Source organism: Meles meles, chromosome 16 (assembly GCF_922984935.1).
Source record: "Meles meles chromosome 16, mMelMel3.1 paternal haplotype, whole genome shotgun sequence".
Lineage (NCBI taxonomy): Eukaryota > Metazoa > Chordata > Mammalia > Carnivora > Mustelidae > Meles > Meles meles.
In genome coordinates, this window is record NC_060081.1 from 43,993,519 (window position 1) to 44,012,155 (window position 18,637).

General features: G+C 35.7%; 1 protein-coding gene across 4 annotated transcripts in view; it reads left to right on the forward strand.

Annotated features, from left to right (window-relative positions):
- The window catches only part of SEL1L2 (SEL1L2 adaptor subunit of ERAD E3 ligase), a 119,925-nt gene that overhangs the window by 75,272 nt on the left and 26,016 nt on the right, over positions 1-18,637 (forward strand). For 3 of the 4 annotated variants that reach the window (XM_045981191.1, XM_045981192.1, XM_045981193.1), the window contains 3 exons: positions 9,686-9,739; positions 10,186-10,245; positions 12,789-12,845. In XM_045981191.1, coding sequence (XP_045837147.1) covers positions 9,686-9,739; positions 10,186-10,245; positions 12,789-12,845 — 171 coding nt within the window. Of the gene's footprint in view, positions 1-9,685; positions 9,740-10,185; positions 10,246-10,335; positions 10,418-11,937; positions 12,093-12,788; positions 12,846-18,637 lie in introns of all 4 variants that reach the window. The other variant, XM_045981194.1, reaches the window with a different exon arrangement.

Below are 18,637 nucleotides of genomic sequence, written 5' to 3' on the forward strand. Positions count from 1 at the left end.
CTTTAGAAATATTAGAATTTTAATCTTTAATATGCATGTATTTTTAAATATATTAAAATTAAATTTACTTATAAACTCACACCCCAAGAAGGAACTATGTTTAAAACAAAAAACATAAATCCTCTCCAACTAAAAAGAAAACCAGCATCCTTGGAAAATGTAAAATTCTGGGTGTGGAACAAGAAATGTACAAGATGCTCTTGAAACATTTTATCTTTCAAGGTGTCCTATCAGCACGATTAGAAACTATTATATCATACAATATGATAGCAAGAAAGCTGTCAGAAAATACCATGGTCATGACCAAAAGACTGAACTAACTCAGAACAGGCTCCTAGTGACTAAAGATGGAAAAATTGAGCACTAAAATGAGTAATTACCACAGTGGACTGAAATACTGCAAATATACCTGAATTCATTACTTCATAATGATTAATAACTAAGAAGAAATGGAATATCTCCACACTCTTCTGGCTTTTGTCAAGCACTGTGGCAATTTTTCTCTTAAAAACAGCCACAGAAGGGGCATCTGTGTGGTGTAGTCCATTAAGTGTCCGACTCTTGGTTTCAGCTCAAGTTGTAATCTTAAGGTCCTGGGATTGAGCCCCACATGGCCTTGGGATTCTCTCTCCCCTCTACTTCTGCCCCTCCCCGCTCTTAAATAAATAAATAAATCTTTTTTAAACATGGCCACAGCACTATCTCTAGTCCCATATGCTATTTCAGCACCCTAACCAACATAATCAAAAATTGGAGTCTATTTCCCCTCCACAACCTAAGGGAGATTCTTGACTACTTCGAACAATAAAGTTTGGTGGAAGTAATGATAGACTTCCGAGGGTAAGTCATGAAAAGTTTACAGCTCTGCCTAGCTCTTTCAGGATGCTTACTCTTGGAACTCAGCCACCATGCTGGGAGAAAGCCTATACAACAGGAGAGGCCACATGAAGGTCTTCTGGCCATCAGCCTCAGCTAAGGTCTCAACCAATATCTAGCATCAACTGCCAAACATATATATGAATAAGCATTTAGATACTATCCCCCAGCCTTCCGATACAGTCTTCCAAGTAAGGCTCCTGTACTGTGGATCAGAGACAAAACATGCCTCCTCTACTTTGATCAAATTTTTGACCCACAGAACTCTTAGCAAAATAAATGGTTGTTTTATGCCACTAGGTTTTGGGGTAATTTGTTACACAGCCATAGTAAGTGGAACAAGGATACTTATATTCAAAATTAAAAGGATAGAATTAGAATGCATGTCTCAGAAACACCTAAAGCAGAGTGCAGCAAGCATCTGTTTGGAGTAAGTTCAGATTTCTTGGCCCAATCCACTTCCATCCCTGGGTACTAAGAGAACTCATAAATTATGTCACTGTCAACTTGTCAGTGCTTCTGAGTAAGGAGGGCAGGAAAGGAGCCACAAGGCTTGGAGGATGTAAAATTCTGAAAATCACCTATAATGCTGGTGAATTTAATGGTAAGATTTCCTATCATACTTTCAAAATGTTTGTTTTTGAAAATCCCATAAAATGAAGCAGTACTATTTGTCAAGCAGCATGAGTTCACAAAAAGCAATCTGTATTAGGCAAGCTCTATTTTCAGGACTGCTAGACTAAGAAATCTCAAAAAGGAGGTAGAGATGATAATCCCATATTTTATCCATTATAAGACACCATCAACTGTAAGTTATATATTTTTTAAATATGTTATATAATTATATAAATGATGTCAATTAAAGTTTAAAATGCTTTCATATTAGAGGTTTTTGTTTTACTCTTATTAAAAGTGCTATTTTAGGTACTTTAGACATAGATTTCTATCATGTCATTCTTTAATTACATGAAAAATTAAATATAAGTTAAATAAATGTAGGCGTTCCAAAATTCTTCTCATTAAGAGTCTAACTGAATCAGTTTTCAACTTAGAAAACTTCCTTGATGACTGTCTCCCAGTATATCACTCTCCATACCATTAAAAATGTCAGTAGTGCAACATTTCCTCAATTACCTCCAGGATTTCTTCCAAACTACTGACTCATACTACAAATATTAATGCTGGCACTTTCCAATTTGACAAAGTTTATACTTTTATTTTTTCTTCGATCGAATCACATGTAACTGGAAGTTCAGGTCAAAGTTAGCAAGAGGTTCCTGACAATGATGTTGAACACCTTAATCCTAAATTCTTTGTGATAAATAAATTGGCCACAACAGCTTCTCATTATTCTTTAGTTTTTCATCAATTCCTAGGGATTTGGCAATTCCTCCTGCATTTAGTAGGATAACTTGGCTTGTGACAGCCATTCCTTTTGTAGTAACAAAATGTGATGCAGTTTCATGGACTTTGGGATCTTTCCTTTTTTTTTTAGAAACATGTAATTACTTTGTTCCAACAGGACTATGACAAATATGGCATCCATGATATAGACTAGATTCAGAGAACACACAAGATGATGAATACTACCTAAAATACATCACACAGGGAAGGCAAAACAGAGAATCTTTGTAGGAGAGAACACCTGGTATCAATGTCTACCCTCAAATGTCTACAAGGCAGAAAGTGGTATAAGAAGGAATTGATTTGTTAAGCACCAAACTACCATACAGTTTAAACAACAAAGTACAAAGACAACAACTACTATACAGAGACTAATTTTGGTTTACTGTGTATCTACTAACTTAAAGAACTTCCCTCCCAGCAACAGACATGTCCATTTGTATTGGTTAGGATTCTCTGAATTTCAAGTACAGAAAATACAACCAATCTGGCTTAAGCAAATTGCTATTTTTTGGCTCCTTTAACTGTGACATTGTAGCTGCCTTTAGATCCTCTGAATCCAGAGACCAGAATGAAGACATCAAGACATACTTTCTCTTTGTCTCATTTTTTTGTATGATGGTTTTGAGTGGTTGACCCCATGGAGGCAAAAACAGTCACCAACGAACCTAGGTATCTATATTAGTCCTTAAATCTGGAAGTCTCTGTAAAAGAAGCCAGTTTCTTTCCCAACGATTTCAGCAAAAGTGTTGGGTTAGATCACAAGACCACCCTGAATAATCACCGCATCCAGGAAAACCATAGTAATCTGATTGATTGAGCCTGTGTCATGTGACCATGTGACCCTCTAGATTCAAAAAGCGGTGAGGAGCTGCATAGAACTGAATGAATTCAGAATGGAAGGAAAATGGTTTTACAAAGAGAATCCAGGCAGACAAAACAACAACAATGAAAACCACATACCCTGACAACATCCACATGAAAGATTTTATATGGAAGATCATCTCAAACAAAATTTAAAAGCAAAAAAATTTACAGTTATTTTCAAAAAATAAGCACAGAAAGAAAAAAGTTAATTCACTTTAAAAGATAGAAATGATACTACATTCTTTGACTAGAAGCAGTAAAACTGAAAATTACTGATAAAAAGATAGCTTAAAATTCAACTATAAAATTTCAATAAAAAATTTTTTAAAAATTTCAAGAGTCTCCTAATTTTTAGCAAATGGCAAAGATAAAATAGAAACTGAAATGACATGTTAAGAACACAATGATGATAACACTACATATAAAAAGATAAGGAATGGCTAAAGCCACATGTAGAGGAAAATATACAGCTTTAAATGTTTTAATAAATGAGAAACTTAAATACATATCTCAAAAAGCTAAAAGAAAAAAAGAAAGAGCAAAACTAAAACTAAACCTAGAAAATGTTAAGAGTATTTTAACAACTTTTTCAGGTAATTGTAGATATTCTTCTTTGGTTCTACACTAAAGCTCAAAGTGATGACTTCTTAAAGATTATACACAGTGTGGAATCTGAAATTACATAATGAACTTTTTATATTCTGTTACATCAAAATCGACTGGTCTATCCTGTATTTTGAATGGAATTTTTTTTAACCTAAACTGATTTTTTAACATCATACATTGGTTATTTAGAAAATATCAGTTCACTAAGCTATGCAAGTCTTCCAAATTTGATACACTGCATTATACAATATCGAAATCACATTTGTTAATACCACCATTGTGAAAAGTCAAAGTGCTAGGGTGTCGAGCTGATTTAAGGTATACATGATAGGAGGTATAAGTTTTCCAACATTCTGATTTTTGCTTAAAAGCTTGAATTTATCTTTGGTGACAGTATTTTAATAGTTTTTACTGATGACAGGCTAACAGTCCATTTTCAAGAAAATGTCTGCCAGTCTAAATGAACATAGCAGAGCCATTGTTCCTTGAAGTAAAGATAGTGTTCCATGAAAAAAGTGGCTATTTCAGCTTGCAAACTCAAACAAGAATTTCAAGCATTTCCTTGAACCAGCCAACTTATTTCACTATTGGAAGTACTTTATGCCCACTTTCCATATGAGAAGACATTTATTCAACAGTTGAGACTTAACAAAAATAATGCTTTTACTGCTTCATCAAGGACATTTTTTTTAAAAATCAACATTCTTAAGGGAAACTATTATTTTTAGTTTTGCTGTGAATGTGTAGTATGAAATATAATAACAGGGGCTCCTGGATGGCTTAGTCATTAAGCTTCTGCCTTCAGCTCAGGTCATGATCCTGGGGCCCAGCATCTGGCTCCCCACTCAGCAGGAAGCCTGCTTCTCCCTCTCCCACTCCCCCTGTGTGTGTTTCCTCTCCGGCTGTCTCTCTCTCTCTCTGTGTCAAATAAATAAATAAAATCTTAAAAAAAAAAAAAGAATATAATAACAATATGAGTGGCAGTTTGGTGTACTTCCTTGATTCATGCTAATATGCCCACAGTTTTACTTACCATTGCTTTGCATCATTAATGCAAATGTCAACATAATGAAAAATGCAATATTATATTTACATTATTATATAGTCCATTGAAAACCAAGGAACTAGAAGGTCTAGACTTAGGTCTATTAGTATATGAAAATTTTTCATATTGAAACAAAGGAATTCCAAATCAATAAGGAATGGGTTTTTAAAAAACTACTACATGTACTGTAGAGTGGTGTTAATCATATGTGCATCATTGCACAACAGATCTCCAGAACTTTTTAATCTAACAAATCTGAAATCCTATACCCACTAACAATTCCTTTTTTCTCCCACTCCCTAGCCCTTAGCAACCTTCATTTTATTTTCTGTTTCTAAGAGTTTAGCTACTTTAGAGACCTTATATAAGTGGATTCATGCAGTTAATGTCTTTTTGTGACTGGCCATTTCACCTAGTTTAATGTCCTAAAAGTTCATTCATGTTGTAACATGTGTTTAGATTTTTTTTTCTATTCTCTATTTTTTTTCTTTAATCTTTATGTCCTTCCTTCTACTAACTTTGGGCTTAATTTGTTCACCTTTTTCTGTTTTTTGAGATGTAATATTAGGTTGTTGATTTGAGATCTTTCTTTAAGGTACACATGAATGTCTATAAACTTCCTCTTAGTACTGTTTTGGCTGCATCTCATAAGTTTTGGTGTGTTGCATTTTAATTTTCATTTACCTCAAGATATTTTCTAAATTTCTTTGTGATTTCTTCCTTGGGTCATTGATAGTTCAAGAGTATGATGCTTAATTTCCACATATTTGTGAATTTTCCATTGTTCTTTTTGCTATTGATTTCTAGTTTCATTCCATTGTGTCCAGAAAAGATACTTAGTATGATTTTACTCTTCATAAATGTATTAATACTTGTTTTGTGACTAACATATGGTCTGTCCTGGAAAATGTTCTATGTGTTCTTAAAAAGAATATGCATTCTGCTATTGTTGGATGGAGTTTTCTATGGCTGTTATGTCCATTTAGTCTGTGGTGTTGTTCAACTCCTCTATTTCTTCATTGAGTTTCTGTCAGGTTGTTCTATCCATTACTGAAAATGGGTCATTAAGATCTCCTATTACTATTGTGTTACTATTTCTCCTTTCAGTTCTGTAAATGTTTGCTTCATGTGTTTGGGTGCTCTACCATTACATGCATATATGTTTATAATGGTTATATCTTCCTGGTGAATAGATCCTATTATCATATAATGCCCTTCTTTGTCTCTTGAGACATTTTCTGACTTAAAGTCTATTTTGTCTCATATAATTATGGTCATCTCTTGCTGTTTTTGTTAAATTTGCATGGAATAATTTTTTCTATCCTCTGAATTTAAGCCTGTATGTGTCCTTATATCTAAAGTCTCTTGTGGATATCATGTAGTTGGATGTGGTCTTTTTTTTTTTTTTTTTTAATCAATTCAGTCATTCTGTCTTTTAATTGGAAGGGTTTAATCCATTTATATTTAGAGTAATTACCAACTAAGAAAGACTTACTGTTGCCATTTTATTGATTGTTTTATTTGTCTTGTGGTTGTTTTGTTCTTTTCCCCTCTTGGTCCCTTTTTAAATTATTTATTTATTTGTTTGTTATTTGATAGTGGCATGCTTTGATTCCCTTCTTATTTTCTTTTATGCATCTTCTAGACATATTTTCCTTGTAGTTACCACGGAAATTATACAAAACATCTTCTAGTTAAAACAATCTGTTTTACAACCTGAGGGTTTTGAAGGGTCAGGGATGGGAGGTTGGGGGAACAGGTGGTGGGTAATGGGGAGGGCACGTTTTGCATGGAGCACTGGGTGTTGTGCAAAAAGAATGAATACTGTTACGCTGAAAAAATAAATAAAATGGAAAAAAAAAACAAAAAAAAAAAAACAATCTGTTTTAAACTGATATCAACTTAACTGCAGTCACAACACTCCACTCCTTCCTGCCCTCACTTTATATTATCAGTGACCCAAATTATATCTTTTTATATTTTGTATTCATTAACATTTTTAGTTATAGCTATCTTTTATGCTTTATTCTTTTAAATTCTATACCAGAATTAAAAATTATTTTTGTACCACCATTACAATACTACAGGATTCTGTATTTGTCTATGTATTTATCTTTACCAGAGGGCTCAATATTTTTGTATATTTTTGTGTTGCTGTCTAGCATTTTTTCTTTTTTCAACTTGAGGGACTTCTGTTAACAATTTTTATAAGGTAGGTCTAGTGGTGATGAGCCCCCTCAGCTTTTGCTTATCTGAGAAGGCTTTTATTCTCCATCATTATTATAGGTCAGTTTTGCCAGATAAAGTATTCTTGTTTGACAGCTGTTTCATTTCAGCATTCTGGATATATTAAATGCCCATTCCCCCGCTTGTAATGTTTCTGCTGAGATAGCTGCTCACAAACTTATGGGAGCTTTCTTTTGCATGATGAGTCTTTTCTCTTGCTACTTTGAAGATTCCCTCTTTGACTTTTAATGGTTTGATTACAATCTGTCTTGCGGTGGGACTATTTGGGTTCATCGTAGTTGAAGTTTATTGAACTTCTTGAATTTGATTACCCATTTCCTCCCTCAGATTTGGGAATTTTTCAGTCACTATTTCTTAAAATATGGTCTCTACCCTTTTTTCCTTCACTCTTCTTCTGTGACTCCTATAATGTGTATATTGGTCCAGTTGATGGTTTCCCATAAGTTTCTTTGGATTTTTTTTTTCACTTTTCTTCATTCTTTTTGTTCCACTCTATAATTTCAAATGGCCTGTGTTTGGGTTCATTAATTTTTTCTTGTGCTTGATTAAGTCTACTTTTGAACTCCTTTAGTGATTTTCAATTCAGTTATTGTATTCTTCAGCTCCACAGTTTTTAAAGATTTCTTTTTTTTTTTTTTTAAGATTTTATTTATTTATTAGTCAGAGAGAGAGAGAGAGAGTGAGCACAGGCAGACAGAGTAGCAGGCAGAGTCAGAGGGCAAAGCAGGCTCCCCGCCGAGCAAGGAGCCTGATGTGGGACTCGATCCCAGGACGCCGGGATCATGACCTGAGCCGAAGGCAGCTGCTTAACGAACTGAGCCACCCAGGCGTCTTTGTATGGTAATTTCTACATCTCCTTTTCTTTCAGCTTGGATTTTTTTCAATTTATTTTGTTTCTTTGATTGGGCCATATTTACCTGTTTCTTCATGTGCTTTGTAAATTTTAGCTCTGGGTATGCATTTGAAAATATAGCCACCTCTCCATCTTTACAGATTGGCTACATAGTTTTTCACCAATCAGCATAGTTAGAGATTCTGGGGGACTCTCAAATCATTTCTGGGATGTGTGTCTTCTCTGAGCTTGAGTTTGTAATTTCCCAGTTAGAGAGATTTTTTTGGTCTTTTTCAGGAGCTTATAGTCTTTTGCTCCCTTTAGTGTCTTTATGATACTGCAGGTCCTCTGGTGTTATAGCAAGCTCCTAAATTCCCTTTTCTCCTCAGTGGCCCCAGGCATCAAAAGCATTCCAGTTCTGTCGGTGCTCTAAGTCAGATGAGATAGAAACCAGTCTTTTGAGCTGTTTCCCAAAAGCCAGAACATTGGGACCCAATTCCAGTCTTTTTTTCCCTTCCAAGGGAAAAGCTACAAGCTGGGCACTCTCTGCTGAGTGTGCCAAGTTTGCTGGCTTCTATCTGTGGTATACTACAAATTCTCCAGTGTTGCAACAAGTGGCTGAGCTCTCTTTTGTTCTCAGCAACCCCCTCCTCTGCTCTCGCCCCACCCCCACCCCCGCCCTGGAATCCAAATTATACTCATTCTTCATTAGTGCTCTGAGTCAGGCAACACAGAAATCAGACCCATGGCTGTTCTTCCAAAAGCTGGACATTGAACCTAAGTTCCACTCTTCCCTTTCCCTCCCGAGAGAAAAGCCCTGAATTGGACTTTTTCTCCTGATCACACTGAGCTGTGCTGGCTTGGGGAAGGAAAAATTGCAGGTTAAATAAAATGGCTTTTCTTACATGTTTCAATGGATTGCTCTTTCTCTGCTTTGAGTTTCTCCGAGTTACTACTATTTCTTAACTGGTTTCTAAAGACTTTTTGAACTATATATTGTTGCTAAGTCAATGTCTCTGTAGGGGAAAAAGATCTGAGGCTGCCTATTCCACCATCTTGCTATGTGGTCAGACTTTCACTTTTATTCAGTATTGTTCTTCCTGTTTGAATTTTTTTTATATCTATCATATTTTCTTTTTTTTTTTAATTTAAATTCCATTAGTCAACATATAGTACATCATTAGTTTTAGATGTAGTGTTCAATGATTATCATATTTTCTTTTAAAAATATGAAGGAAAGGGCACCTGGGTGGCTCAGTGGGTTAAAGCCTCTGCCTTCGACTCAGGTCATGATCTCAGGGTCCTGGGATCGAGTCCCACATTGGGCTCTCTGCTCAGTGGGGAGCCTGCTTCCCTCTCTCTCTCTCTGCCTGCCTCTCTGCCTACTTGTGATCTCTCTCTGTCAAATAAATAAACTCTTTAAAAATAAATAAATAAATAAAAATATGAAGGAAAATATTCAAATTTAAATTAAAAAATGTTCAAGGAAAAGAGTGTTTTCCATTACCAAAAAATGGCAAGCATATAAAAAGCATTGGTTTCTAATGTTTTATTATTATAGTTTGTGCTAACAGTCAGTAAACTTTAGCCTATTTTCACATGTATTATACAAAACTCCCACTATTGCCTTTTCCAAATTCTTACAGCCTAAACAAAAGTGAAAAAAAGCATTTTGTCATAGGATAAGAAATAAACCAACAATACAAATTATTATGGAGCCAACATTGAAAATATCTTTTACCAATGTAAATAAGAATAATTATGAAGTAGATGGATTTATTTAGTTTTCCTTTTCTTTTGGTCTTTAGGCATTAGGATTTTTGTCTTCTTATGGAATAGGAATGGAATACAATCAAGCCAAGGTAAGGTCATTCTATTTTTTTCTGGAACAAAACAATTTTTTTAAAAAAGAGACCTATTGAATCATCTCCTCTTTAGGTAAAGGAGCTCACTTGAGAGTGGTGGTTAAAAGCACCAGCTCAATAGTCAGAAGTTTAAGGTTAAAATACCATCAGTCTCTTAATGTCCCATATTTCAGGTTTGCCATGATAGATAGGGAATATCTACTTCATAGGTTTTCTGTGATAATTAAATGAAATATCATGTTCATTGCCTTTTCAAAGACTCCAGAACTCACTAAGCCCTCCAAAAATGTCAGCCATTTTTACAGATTGAGAGTTCAAAATTTAGAATTTATTTTGGAGTAGTACAAGGTTCATTGCTAGGTTAAAAATAGAAAAGCAATGATTGGGTTGAGCTTCAAATCTAGATGGTAGATGTAGATATAGATTTTTTTTTTTAACTTTAGGCACTGATATATTACACCTTTGGAAGTGCTGGAGGAAGCATGATGTCCCAGATGATTTTGGTATGTAAATTAAATATTCTTGGGTCTAAATAGGTATATTATAAATGCAATACTGTCAGAATATTAAGAATATATATGCCTGTGTTTTAGGGGTACAGATATTTGTCAGGAATCAATGTTCTACAGAATTGTGAAGTTGCCCTAAATCATTACAAGAAGGTGGCAGATTATAGTGAGTAATTCATGTAATTTATTTTAAGATAAATAGACTTGCTAAGCAATTAGAAGAATAAATCAATGCCAGTTGGTATATTTATGTAAGTATTAGAAGACTATGTTTTTAACATTTGTTATAATTCTTTTAATACAATGTAGAGTTTTCTAATTTTTTTTAAGATTTTATTTATTTATTTGACAGACAGAGATCACAAGTAGGCAGAGAGGCAGGCAGAGAAAGGGGGAAGCAGGCTCCCTGCTGAGCAGAGAGCCTGATGTGGGGCTTGATCCCAGGACCCTGGGATCATGACCTGAGCTGAAGGCAGAGGCTTTAACCCACTGAGCCACCCAGGCGCCCTGAGTTTTCTAATTTCTTAATAGTTACTTTTCAAAGGCTTTAAATGGATGTACTCATCTTTTATTTTTGTTAGAATACTTCCTTATGTTCTTGTGCTGTACTTTCCTTCAACTGAGAATTTGAATAGAGCATCAATAAATATGAAACAGTTTTTCTAATTCTAACACTTAGAATATGAGATGGTCTGTTAAAAATTCCCAAAGAAATTGACCTACCATACATATGCTATCAATCTCTATCATTGCACTTGAGAACAATTCAAGTAATCATTATTCTATTACACTATCCTTTGTCTACAAAAAATAAAGCATGAGATTAATACATTTTTCTAGAACCATTTTCAAATTCATATGTAACATTTCATCTTACATACCACTGAACCAGGCTATATAATAGATTTTTAAATAAAAGTCTTCCAATAAGTGAATAAGATAAGGTCCATATGGTTAATTTCTGTAGTCAGAATAGTATCTAAACACACATCTTTGGTATTATTAGGATCTGAGAAAGAAAAGAGAAAAATAACTGCTTTTTAATGTAACATGTTATATATAACAAGATCATTTCATATGCTTAATGAAATTGGAATTACTATATGTATTTCAATATATATTTTCAATATATTATATTTTCAATATATTGAAATTTCATATTCAATATGAAATATCCATATTCAATATATTTCAATATATCTGATATATATTGAAATACATGTATTTCAAACTTCGTACTGTGTTAGATTTATTCAAACATATTTATCTTTATATTTATTTTCAGAGTATTCATAAGAAGTAATTAAGGAGCAATTATTATTCTTATATTGTCATTTCAATCTTGGAAAATGTTAGTGATAATAGAGGTCAGTTGTCTGCTCCTAACATCTGTCTTCTTTTCTTGAGCCAGCTTGGCCAAGCTGTTCAGGAGGTTCTGATAAATGTTGATACAATTTTTGTAAGGATTGCAAAAAATAATGAGGTTTTTTGCACTTTTCTCAGAACCAAATAAATAAAAATCAGTAAATTTCTATCTCTTAAAGGTAGATGTCCTTTTTCTATTAGTAAACCAGATCTCTGCACAATTTAAGTAGAATCGGCCTAACAGTGTTTTCTCTAAGTTGACTGTTAATCTCCTGCAACCTTGTATAGTCTAGCTATTCTCTGGTTTGTATCTGTTCACAGTTGCTGACAAATTGGAAAAAAGTGAAGGTATTCCAGTGGAAAAAGTGAGACTAACTGAGAGACCTGAAAATCTGAGTTCTAACAGTGAGATTTTGGATTGGGACATATACCAATACTATAAATTTTTGGCAGAAAGAGGAGATGTTCAGATACAAGTAATGTATACAAACAAATTGGGATTTTTTTAGAACATGCAAATTACAAGGGGTTTGGTTGTCTGAGTCCTAAAAGGGTTAACAAAGCTCCATCCTGAATGTGAACAAGAAGAGACATCTGCTCTTTTCTTGTTCCTTGCTACTTACAGCTTCTATAGCCTATGGGAGAGCCACCTGTCATAGTAATGGCAATTTTTCTTTTGCATTTACTCCTAGAAATTTTACTTGTAAAAAACCTAGGTATTAGGTGTAGAAAAAAAGCACCATCCAGTGTTGAGTTGAGTATGAATAAACTCTTAACCCGCATTCAGAAGTGTTATGTCTTTGAGAATGGGAATGAGACAGCATTTGTGTGACATTTTGAGAGCTAAGAGTAAAGGCCACTAGGCTTATGTTTCCAGGAGTTGCTGTACACTAGCAGGCCAACTTCCTGCCACTGAGGAAGCCAGATGCCCAGCATCAATCAATTACCCAATAAAATATACAGCCTAGAATGTTTTCTTCTGCTTCTTCTTCAGACATGCCAACTGCATCAAACTGAAACAATGTACTATAATAAAATCACCAAGTGAATGTTTTCTTCATTTTTTTCACCCTTTTTATTCATTTATTTTTCAAATTGTGGTATAATTGACTTATTTTCTTCATTCAAATTAATACTATTGCTAAATAATTTTCAAAAATTTTCATTTCTAGGTATCTCTTGGACAGTTACATCTAATTGGGAGGAAAGGTCTGGATCAGGATTACTATGTAAGTCAGTCTCATGATTCAGTCATGTGGTGTAGGGAGGTGAGTGGTGAAGGAGGATAGGGTGAGGGAGGCAAAGAGAGAGGAGGGGGGCATGGAAAAGTTGCTGGGGAGAGCCCATTGCTACATCCTTGGTCAGATCAGCTTTCTAGCTTTTGAGGAAGTACAAAGTTCACTACAGGAAGTTCTTTTCCTACCTATCTCTAAATACTAAGGAGTAGAGGCATTTGGGTCCAGGGAGCATTTGGGTCCTGAAAGAGCATTTGGGTCCAGGGATTTTCCATGTTCCCCTTGAACCTAGCCTCTTCCCTCCCTAACTGGGGTGAGGTAAAGTAGATACCCTCACCTGCCAGCCTTGGACACACCCATTCCTCAAATGCCAGCTGTGGAGACCACCTGGGAGTTTCTTGCTAAGGGGTCAGACTGCCTACAATATAATTAGAAATATTATTAAATACCTTTATAAATTTGCAAAGTTCCTTTTAGTCATTTTGCTTAACCTTACCTTATCCCAGGGAGGTTAGAAGACTAATTAACAATTCAAGTTTATAGTGGAGGAAAGAGCAAGTAAGCTTGACCTATACAAGATCTCAGTAAGATACCAGAGCCAGGGGATAAGGTCTCTTCTAGAGTCTAACTATGGTTTCAAGGCCATAGATCTCCCCAGATATGAGGAAATAACTGGGATTCTTTATAAAAGATGGTTTTGCAGGCCCTGTCATTTTTTTTTAATTTTTTTTTTTCTTTTTTACAGATAGAGAGAGAGAGAGAGAGAGAGATTACAAGTAGGCAGAGCAGCAGCCAGAGAGGGGAGGAAGCAGGCTCCCTGCCAAGCAGAGAGCCCGATACGGGGCTCGATCCCAGAGACCCTGAGATCATGACCTGAGCTGAAGGCAGAGGCTTAACCCACTGAGCCACCCAGGCGCCCCAGGCCCTGTCATTTTATAGGAACCACATGCTCACTGTCTCCAAGGAACACATACCCTATTTCAACATAGTCCCAAAGGCTAAGCAATAGAAATAACTACTTTAATAAGGTGGTTACATAAAAGAGTAATCTGTTGTTACTGCTCATTTCACTTTATATTGTTTTTATGAGTGTAACTTTTGTTTTATATGAGATAGAGTACACGTTGGCTAAATGTCAAAGTTAATTTCATAAAATGTGATAAAACAGGTAGCAATTGAAATAAGCGCATCTTAAGAAAGCTCAACTTGAAGGCCTTCAGATTTTATTAATCCTCATCGTAACCAAGGTTCCAGCTTCTTTGATGGGACATTCTAGATTCCTCCTGTGTCAGATTTCAGCCTGCAATGAGTTTCTCATGTTAAATAACAGTTGCATAAACTGGGAAGAATTACCCATTTCCATAAGCATGAATTCTATTGGGTATGAAGGCACCCAAACCTCAGCTGTAGGGAATATCCATCAATCTTTGCAGAGTACATAAAAGCTCTACAAAGCTAAATACTCCAGGGCAGCTCCAGCCATTGTGAACAACAGATGGAAGCTGCCTCCAGAGGAGAATGAAGTATATCTCTATCTTACAGATGAGGAGCTGATTCTGGAGGGATGAAGTAAATTGTTTCAAGTATCACAGCTGAGTAGCAATGTTGTTAAGAATCAGAATGTGAAACTTGGGCTTCAGCATTCTTCCATCAAAACTTACTTCCTTTTAACGTGGGGGTTGTGGCAGTAGGGGGGGATAGTATACAGCCTCTAAAATCTAGTTTCCTCATTTATGAAACAAAAAGAAGGAATGATATAATTGGGTTTCTTTAGCTCTAACTTTCAAGTGGTCGGCTTGGGCTCCGTGCTTCCCATCCAGACATTGCCAAAAGTCTGGTTTAATTCCAGAACCATCTGAGAGGTTCAGGCACATGTCCTTCCAGTTTTCCTTAACCTAATAAACCCAAACCTGCATGGAGGGTTCCAGTCAAGGTTTCAAACCTTAATACTGATTATGTATGGGTTAGTTTAGGCTGCATCCTAAACCACTCCCCAAATTATATGGCTTAAAACAACCACCGGTTATTTAATTCATGATTTTACCAGGTCAGCAGTTTTGGCTGGGCTCAGGCGAGTCATTCTTCTGATCCAGCCAGGCTCAACCAATCTTGACTAGACTTGTTCATGCATCTGTAGAGTATTGGCCAGGGTTGACTGGTTTGTGATGTGAGTTCTCTCCATATGCATCCTGCTTTCAGCCAGCTATGCCCATGCTTTTCACATGACAGCCCAGGATTCTAAGAAGACAAGCACAAAAGTCTCTGAAGGCTGAGAGTTGGAACTCACAAATCACTTCTACCACATTCTTCTGGCCAAAGCAAATTAAGAGGCCAGCCAATATTGAAGGGACAAGAAAAAGGACTTCCCTTAATAGGCACAACTGCAAAGTATTGTGGTCATTGCACCTTACCACAGCTTAGCTGTACCAGGATCAACTTGAAGTGGCATGGGAGTGAGAGAAGTTAAAAGGATAAACCCAATTTCTGAAAGGCTGTTACTATAGCTCTTCCCGTGGCTGGCCTCTCATCTTCCAAGTCTTACCTCCTTAGAGAGGACTTTCTTGATCAACTCTACTCTCCACCACTTATCCTATCACAGTTTTTGTTTTCCTTTTCCTGTATCACCCTCTGAATTATATTGATCTTGTTTGCTGTCTCCCCACAGTGGAATGCAAGCTCTTGTCTGTCTTGCTCATTCCTATGTATCCTATACTCTGATAGTACATCTTAGGTACTTGGTATTTTGTGAATGAATGAATGAATGAATGATAACATTGTAAACATTATATGTTGGCCCTCAGTCTGAGAACCACCACTTGAGCCAGTATGCTAATGCTTCAATCCACTGAAGAACATTATTAATGTAAGGTTCTTTATAATTGTAAGTAATGCCCAGTTTACTGCCCAGCGAAGTATTAAAATACCAGGAGATAACTAGTTGGCTTTTTTTCTCCCTCCTCACTGTTTGATTAAATTAATCTCTCTCATGAGTTGTCACTATAGGCAACATTTTCACCTCTCCCTCCCCCACTACCAAATTCTTAATTACTGAAAAATATTGTGTATGCAATCCTTGATTACATTATCTTGAATTTCTACACATACACTTTAATGTAATTTGCATTCCTAAATTTATACAGGCTCAGGATGAATTGGATTAGGAAAGCTGGGTATTTGGGTGCATATTATTAAAGTGGATATGGCATAATTAAATTAAACCTAGCCGAGGCATAATATCAGATATGTAAGGGCAACTGCTTTGTCTACTGTAACACCCATTAAAAAGACAAAAGCTAATATCATCCCTTTTCAGGTTGATTTACATATTTTGAGATAAAAGAAGTATTCATAAATATTTTTTAAATAATACATTTTCTTGGCATTTCATTCTAGAGGAAATATTACAAGCTGATTAAACCTAGGGATTTTCTTGAACCAATGAAAAATTATGCTCATTGTAAGAACATATGTGTTTAAATAATAAAATTTCACTTTACATAATGCCTGGGACATACTATATTTCATCCTATCTAAGATCCCATCAATTATAAGATACTTTATGTTCTATTGAGAAAGAAAAACATTGCCAATATAAATTATATAATGCCGTTGATAGTAAGAAGTGTCCTGATTAAAGTGTATGTGGGGGTTACATCCTAGAATCAGTAAAACAGGACAGTAGGTACTCAGTAAGTATTTGAAGGAAGGATGGATGTGTCTTAGTCTGTCTTAGCTGCTATAACAAAAATACCATAGTCTGGGTGGCTTATAAACAACAGAAACTTATTTCTCACATTTTGGAGGCTAGAAGTTTGAGATCAGAGTGCCAGCATCGTTGGATAGGGCCCTCTTCTAATTTATGGACTTCTCATTGTATCCTCACATAAAAGGAAGAAAGAGCTAGCTCTCTAAGGCCTCTTTTAATAAAGGCGCTAATCCCATTCATGAAGGCTTGGTGCCAGTCACCTTCCAACGGCCCACCTCCTAATACCATCAGCCTTGGGTATCAGGCCTTCAGAATTTGCATTTTGAAAGCACACAAATATCCAGACCACAGTAGATGGGTGGATGGATGAGTAGCGCATGGATGGGTAGATGGATGGATTGATGGACAGATGGATAGATGGATACCTAACTCTTTCAGAGCAAGGACTCATCAAAGTAGATTGCATGATACTTTTAACTTTAACATAGTGTTTAGTAAATGTTCATACAATTAAAGCAATAGCACTAAAGGCGGGTTAATTTAAAGACAAGTAAAAGAGAACTGAAATGCTAAGTAAGCCATGAGAGTGGACGGGTGTAGAAGGGGAAATTAGAGAAAGCTTCAATTCCTTCAATTAGAGAAACCTTCAATTCCTCAGTGATCTTTATGGGATCATTCTATTGAAAGATAGGGAAAATTCCAGGGTTCTTATTTTCTTCTGATTCTTATTTGCTTGTTTTCTTTCAACAGTTCAAATATAGCTTCTCAGAGTGACAATTTTTTCCCAGAATTTTCTATTGCCAAATATTTTGAGAGCCAAATTCTGAAACTGGACAGTGAAAATTATTTCACAGATCATAGTATGAAAATTATAAGGGACTATAAAGCTTAAAATCCAGTTCTCTTGTTTTAGAGATTTATAAACTTACACTTTCATCCACTCCCTCGTGCATTCATTCCAGAAATATTTCCCAAGTGCCTCATATACCGTAGACACTGTGCTAAGTTCAGACATTTAAATCTATGGGTGCTTGCCATGATAGTCACCTACATGTATATTTGTGTCTTGGCTCAGTGGAGGCATTCGTAAGAAATACCTTTATTTTCTGTGTTAATGGGGTCTGATAAATGTGATTAGTAAATCATACATTTGATTTGTTTACTGATAGATGATTGATAAATCATACATTGCTACAATTTCCCCCTATCCAACTGACACTTAGGTTATTCCCAGACATTTTGGACAGTATTTGTTGTTTCAAGATTCCCTTATGCTCATAAATTTCCAATGGCTTCTTTTTTCTATCATATAAAATAGAAGTCTTGGCTAGTATTCAGAATTGTTATAATAAGGCCCCATCATATTCTTGCAAGTCCTAACTTTTAGATATTCTGCTTCAACCATATTGAAATAATTACTATTTCCTAGACATATGTTGGACATTTCTATCTCTATTCCTTGCTCATGTTATTCCTCCAGCCTGTGATGCCCTCTGCACCGGTGAATCCTGTCCATCTTTTATAAGACCTTTGCCATTTGAGTCCTCTTCCTTGACAATGTGAAGGCAGAGTACTAAGTGCATGGAAAATGGAATCATGCTACTAATGTGACTCTGGTACCAGCTGCTTGACTTTGAGTGTCACAAAATTGGCTCAAATATTAACACTACCTTCCTTCTAGTGGTGTTGTGAAGATTAGGTAAGACAAAGCTTGTAAAACACGTATGTATAATTCTGTTATTCCATACCTCTCTCATTCTTTTTGGGGTTCCTTTTATCCCAACTATCACTGTCACTGCTACTGGCATATATGCCTTTCTTCTCAGCAGTATTGGTAGAGAAAAAATGTAGGGATGGTGTTTTTTTATTCCTCTGTGACTCACCTACAATAACAAGCTACCATATACCATAAACCATATACATACCATATACATAGCACTTTCTTTTTCTTTTTTTTTTTTAAAGATTTATTTATTTGACAGATAGAGATTACAAGTAGGCAGAGAGGCAGGCAGAGAGAGAGAGAGGAGGAAGCAGGCTCCCCGCTAAGCAGAGAGCCCGATGCGGGGCTCGATCCCAG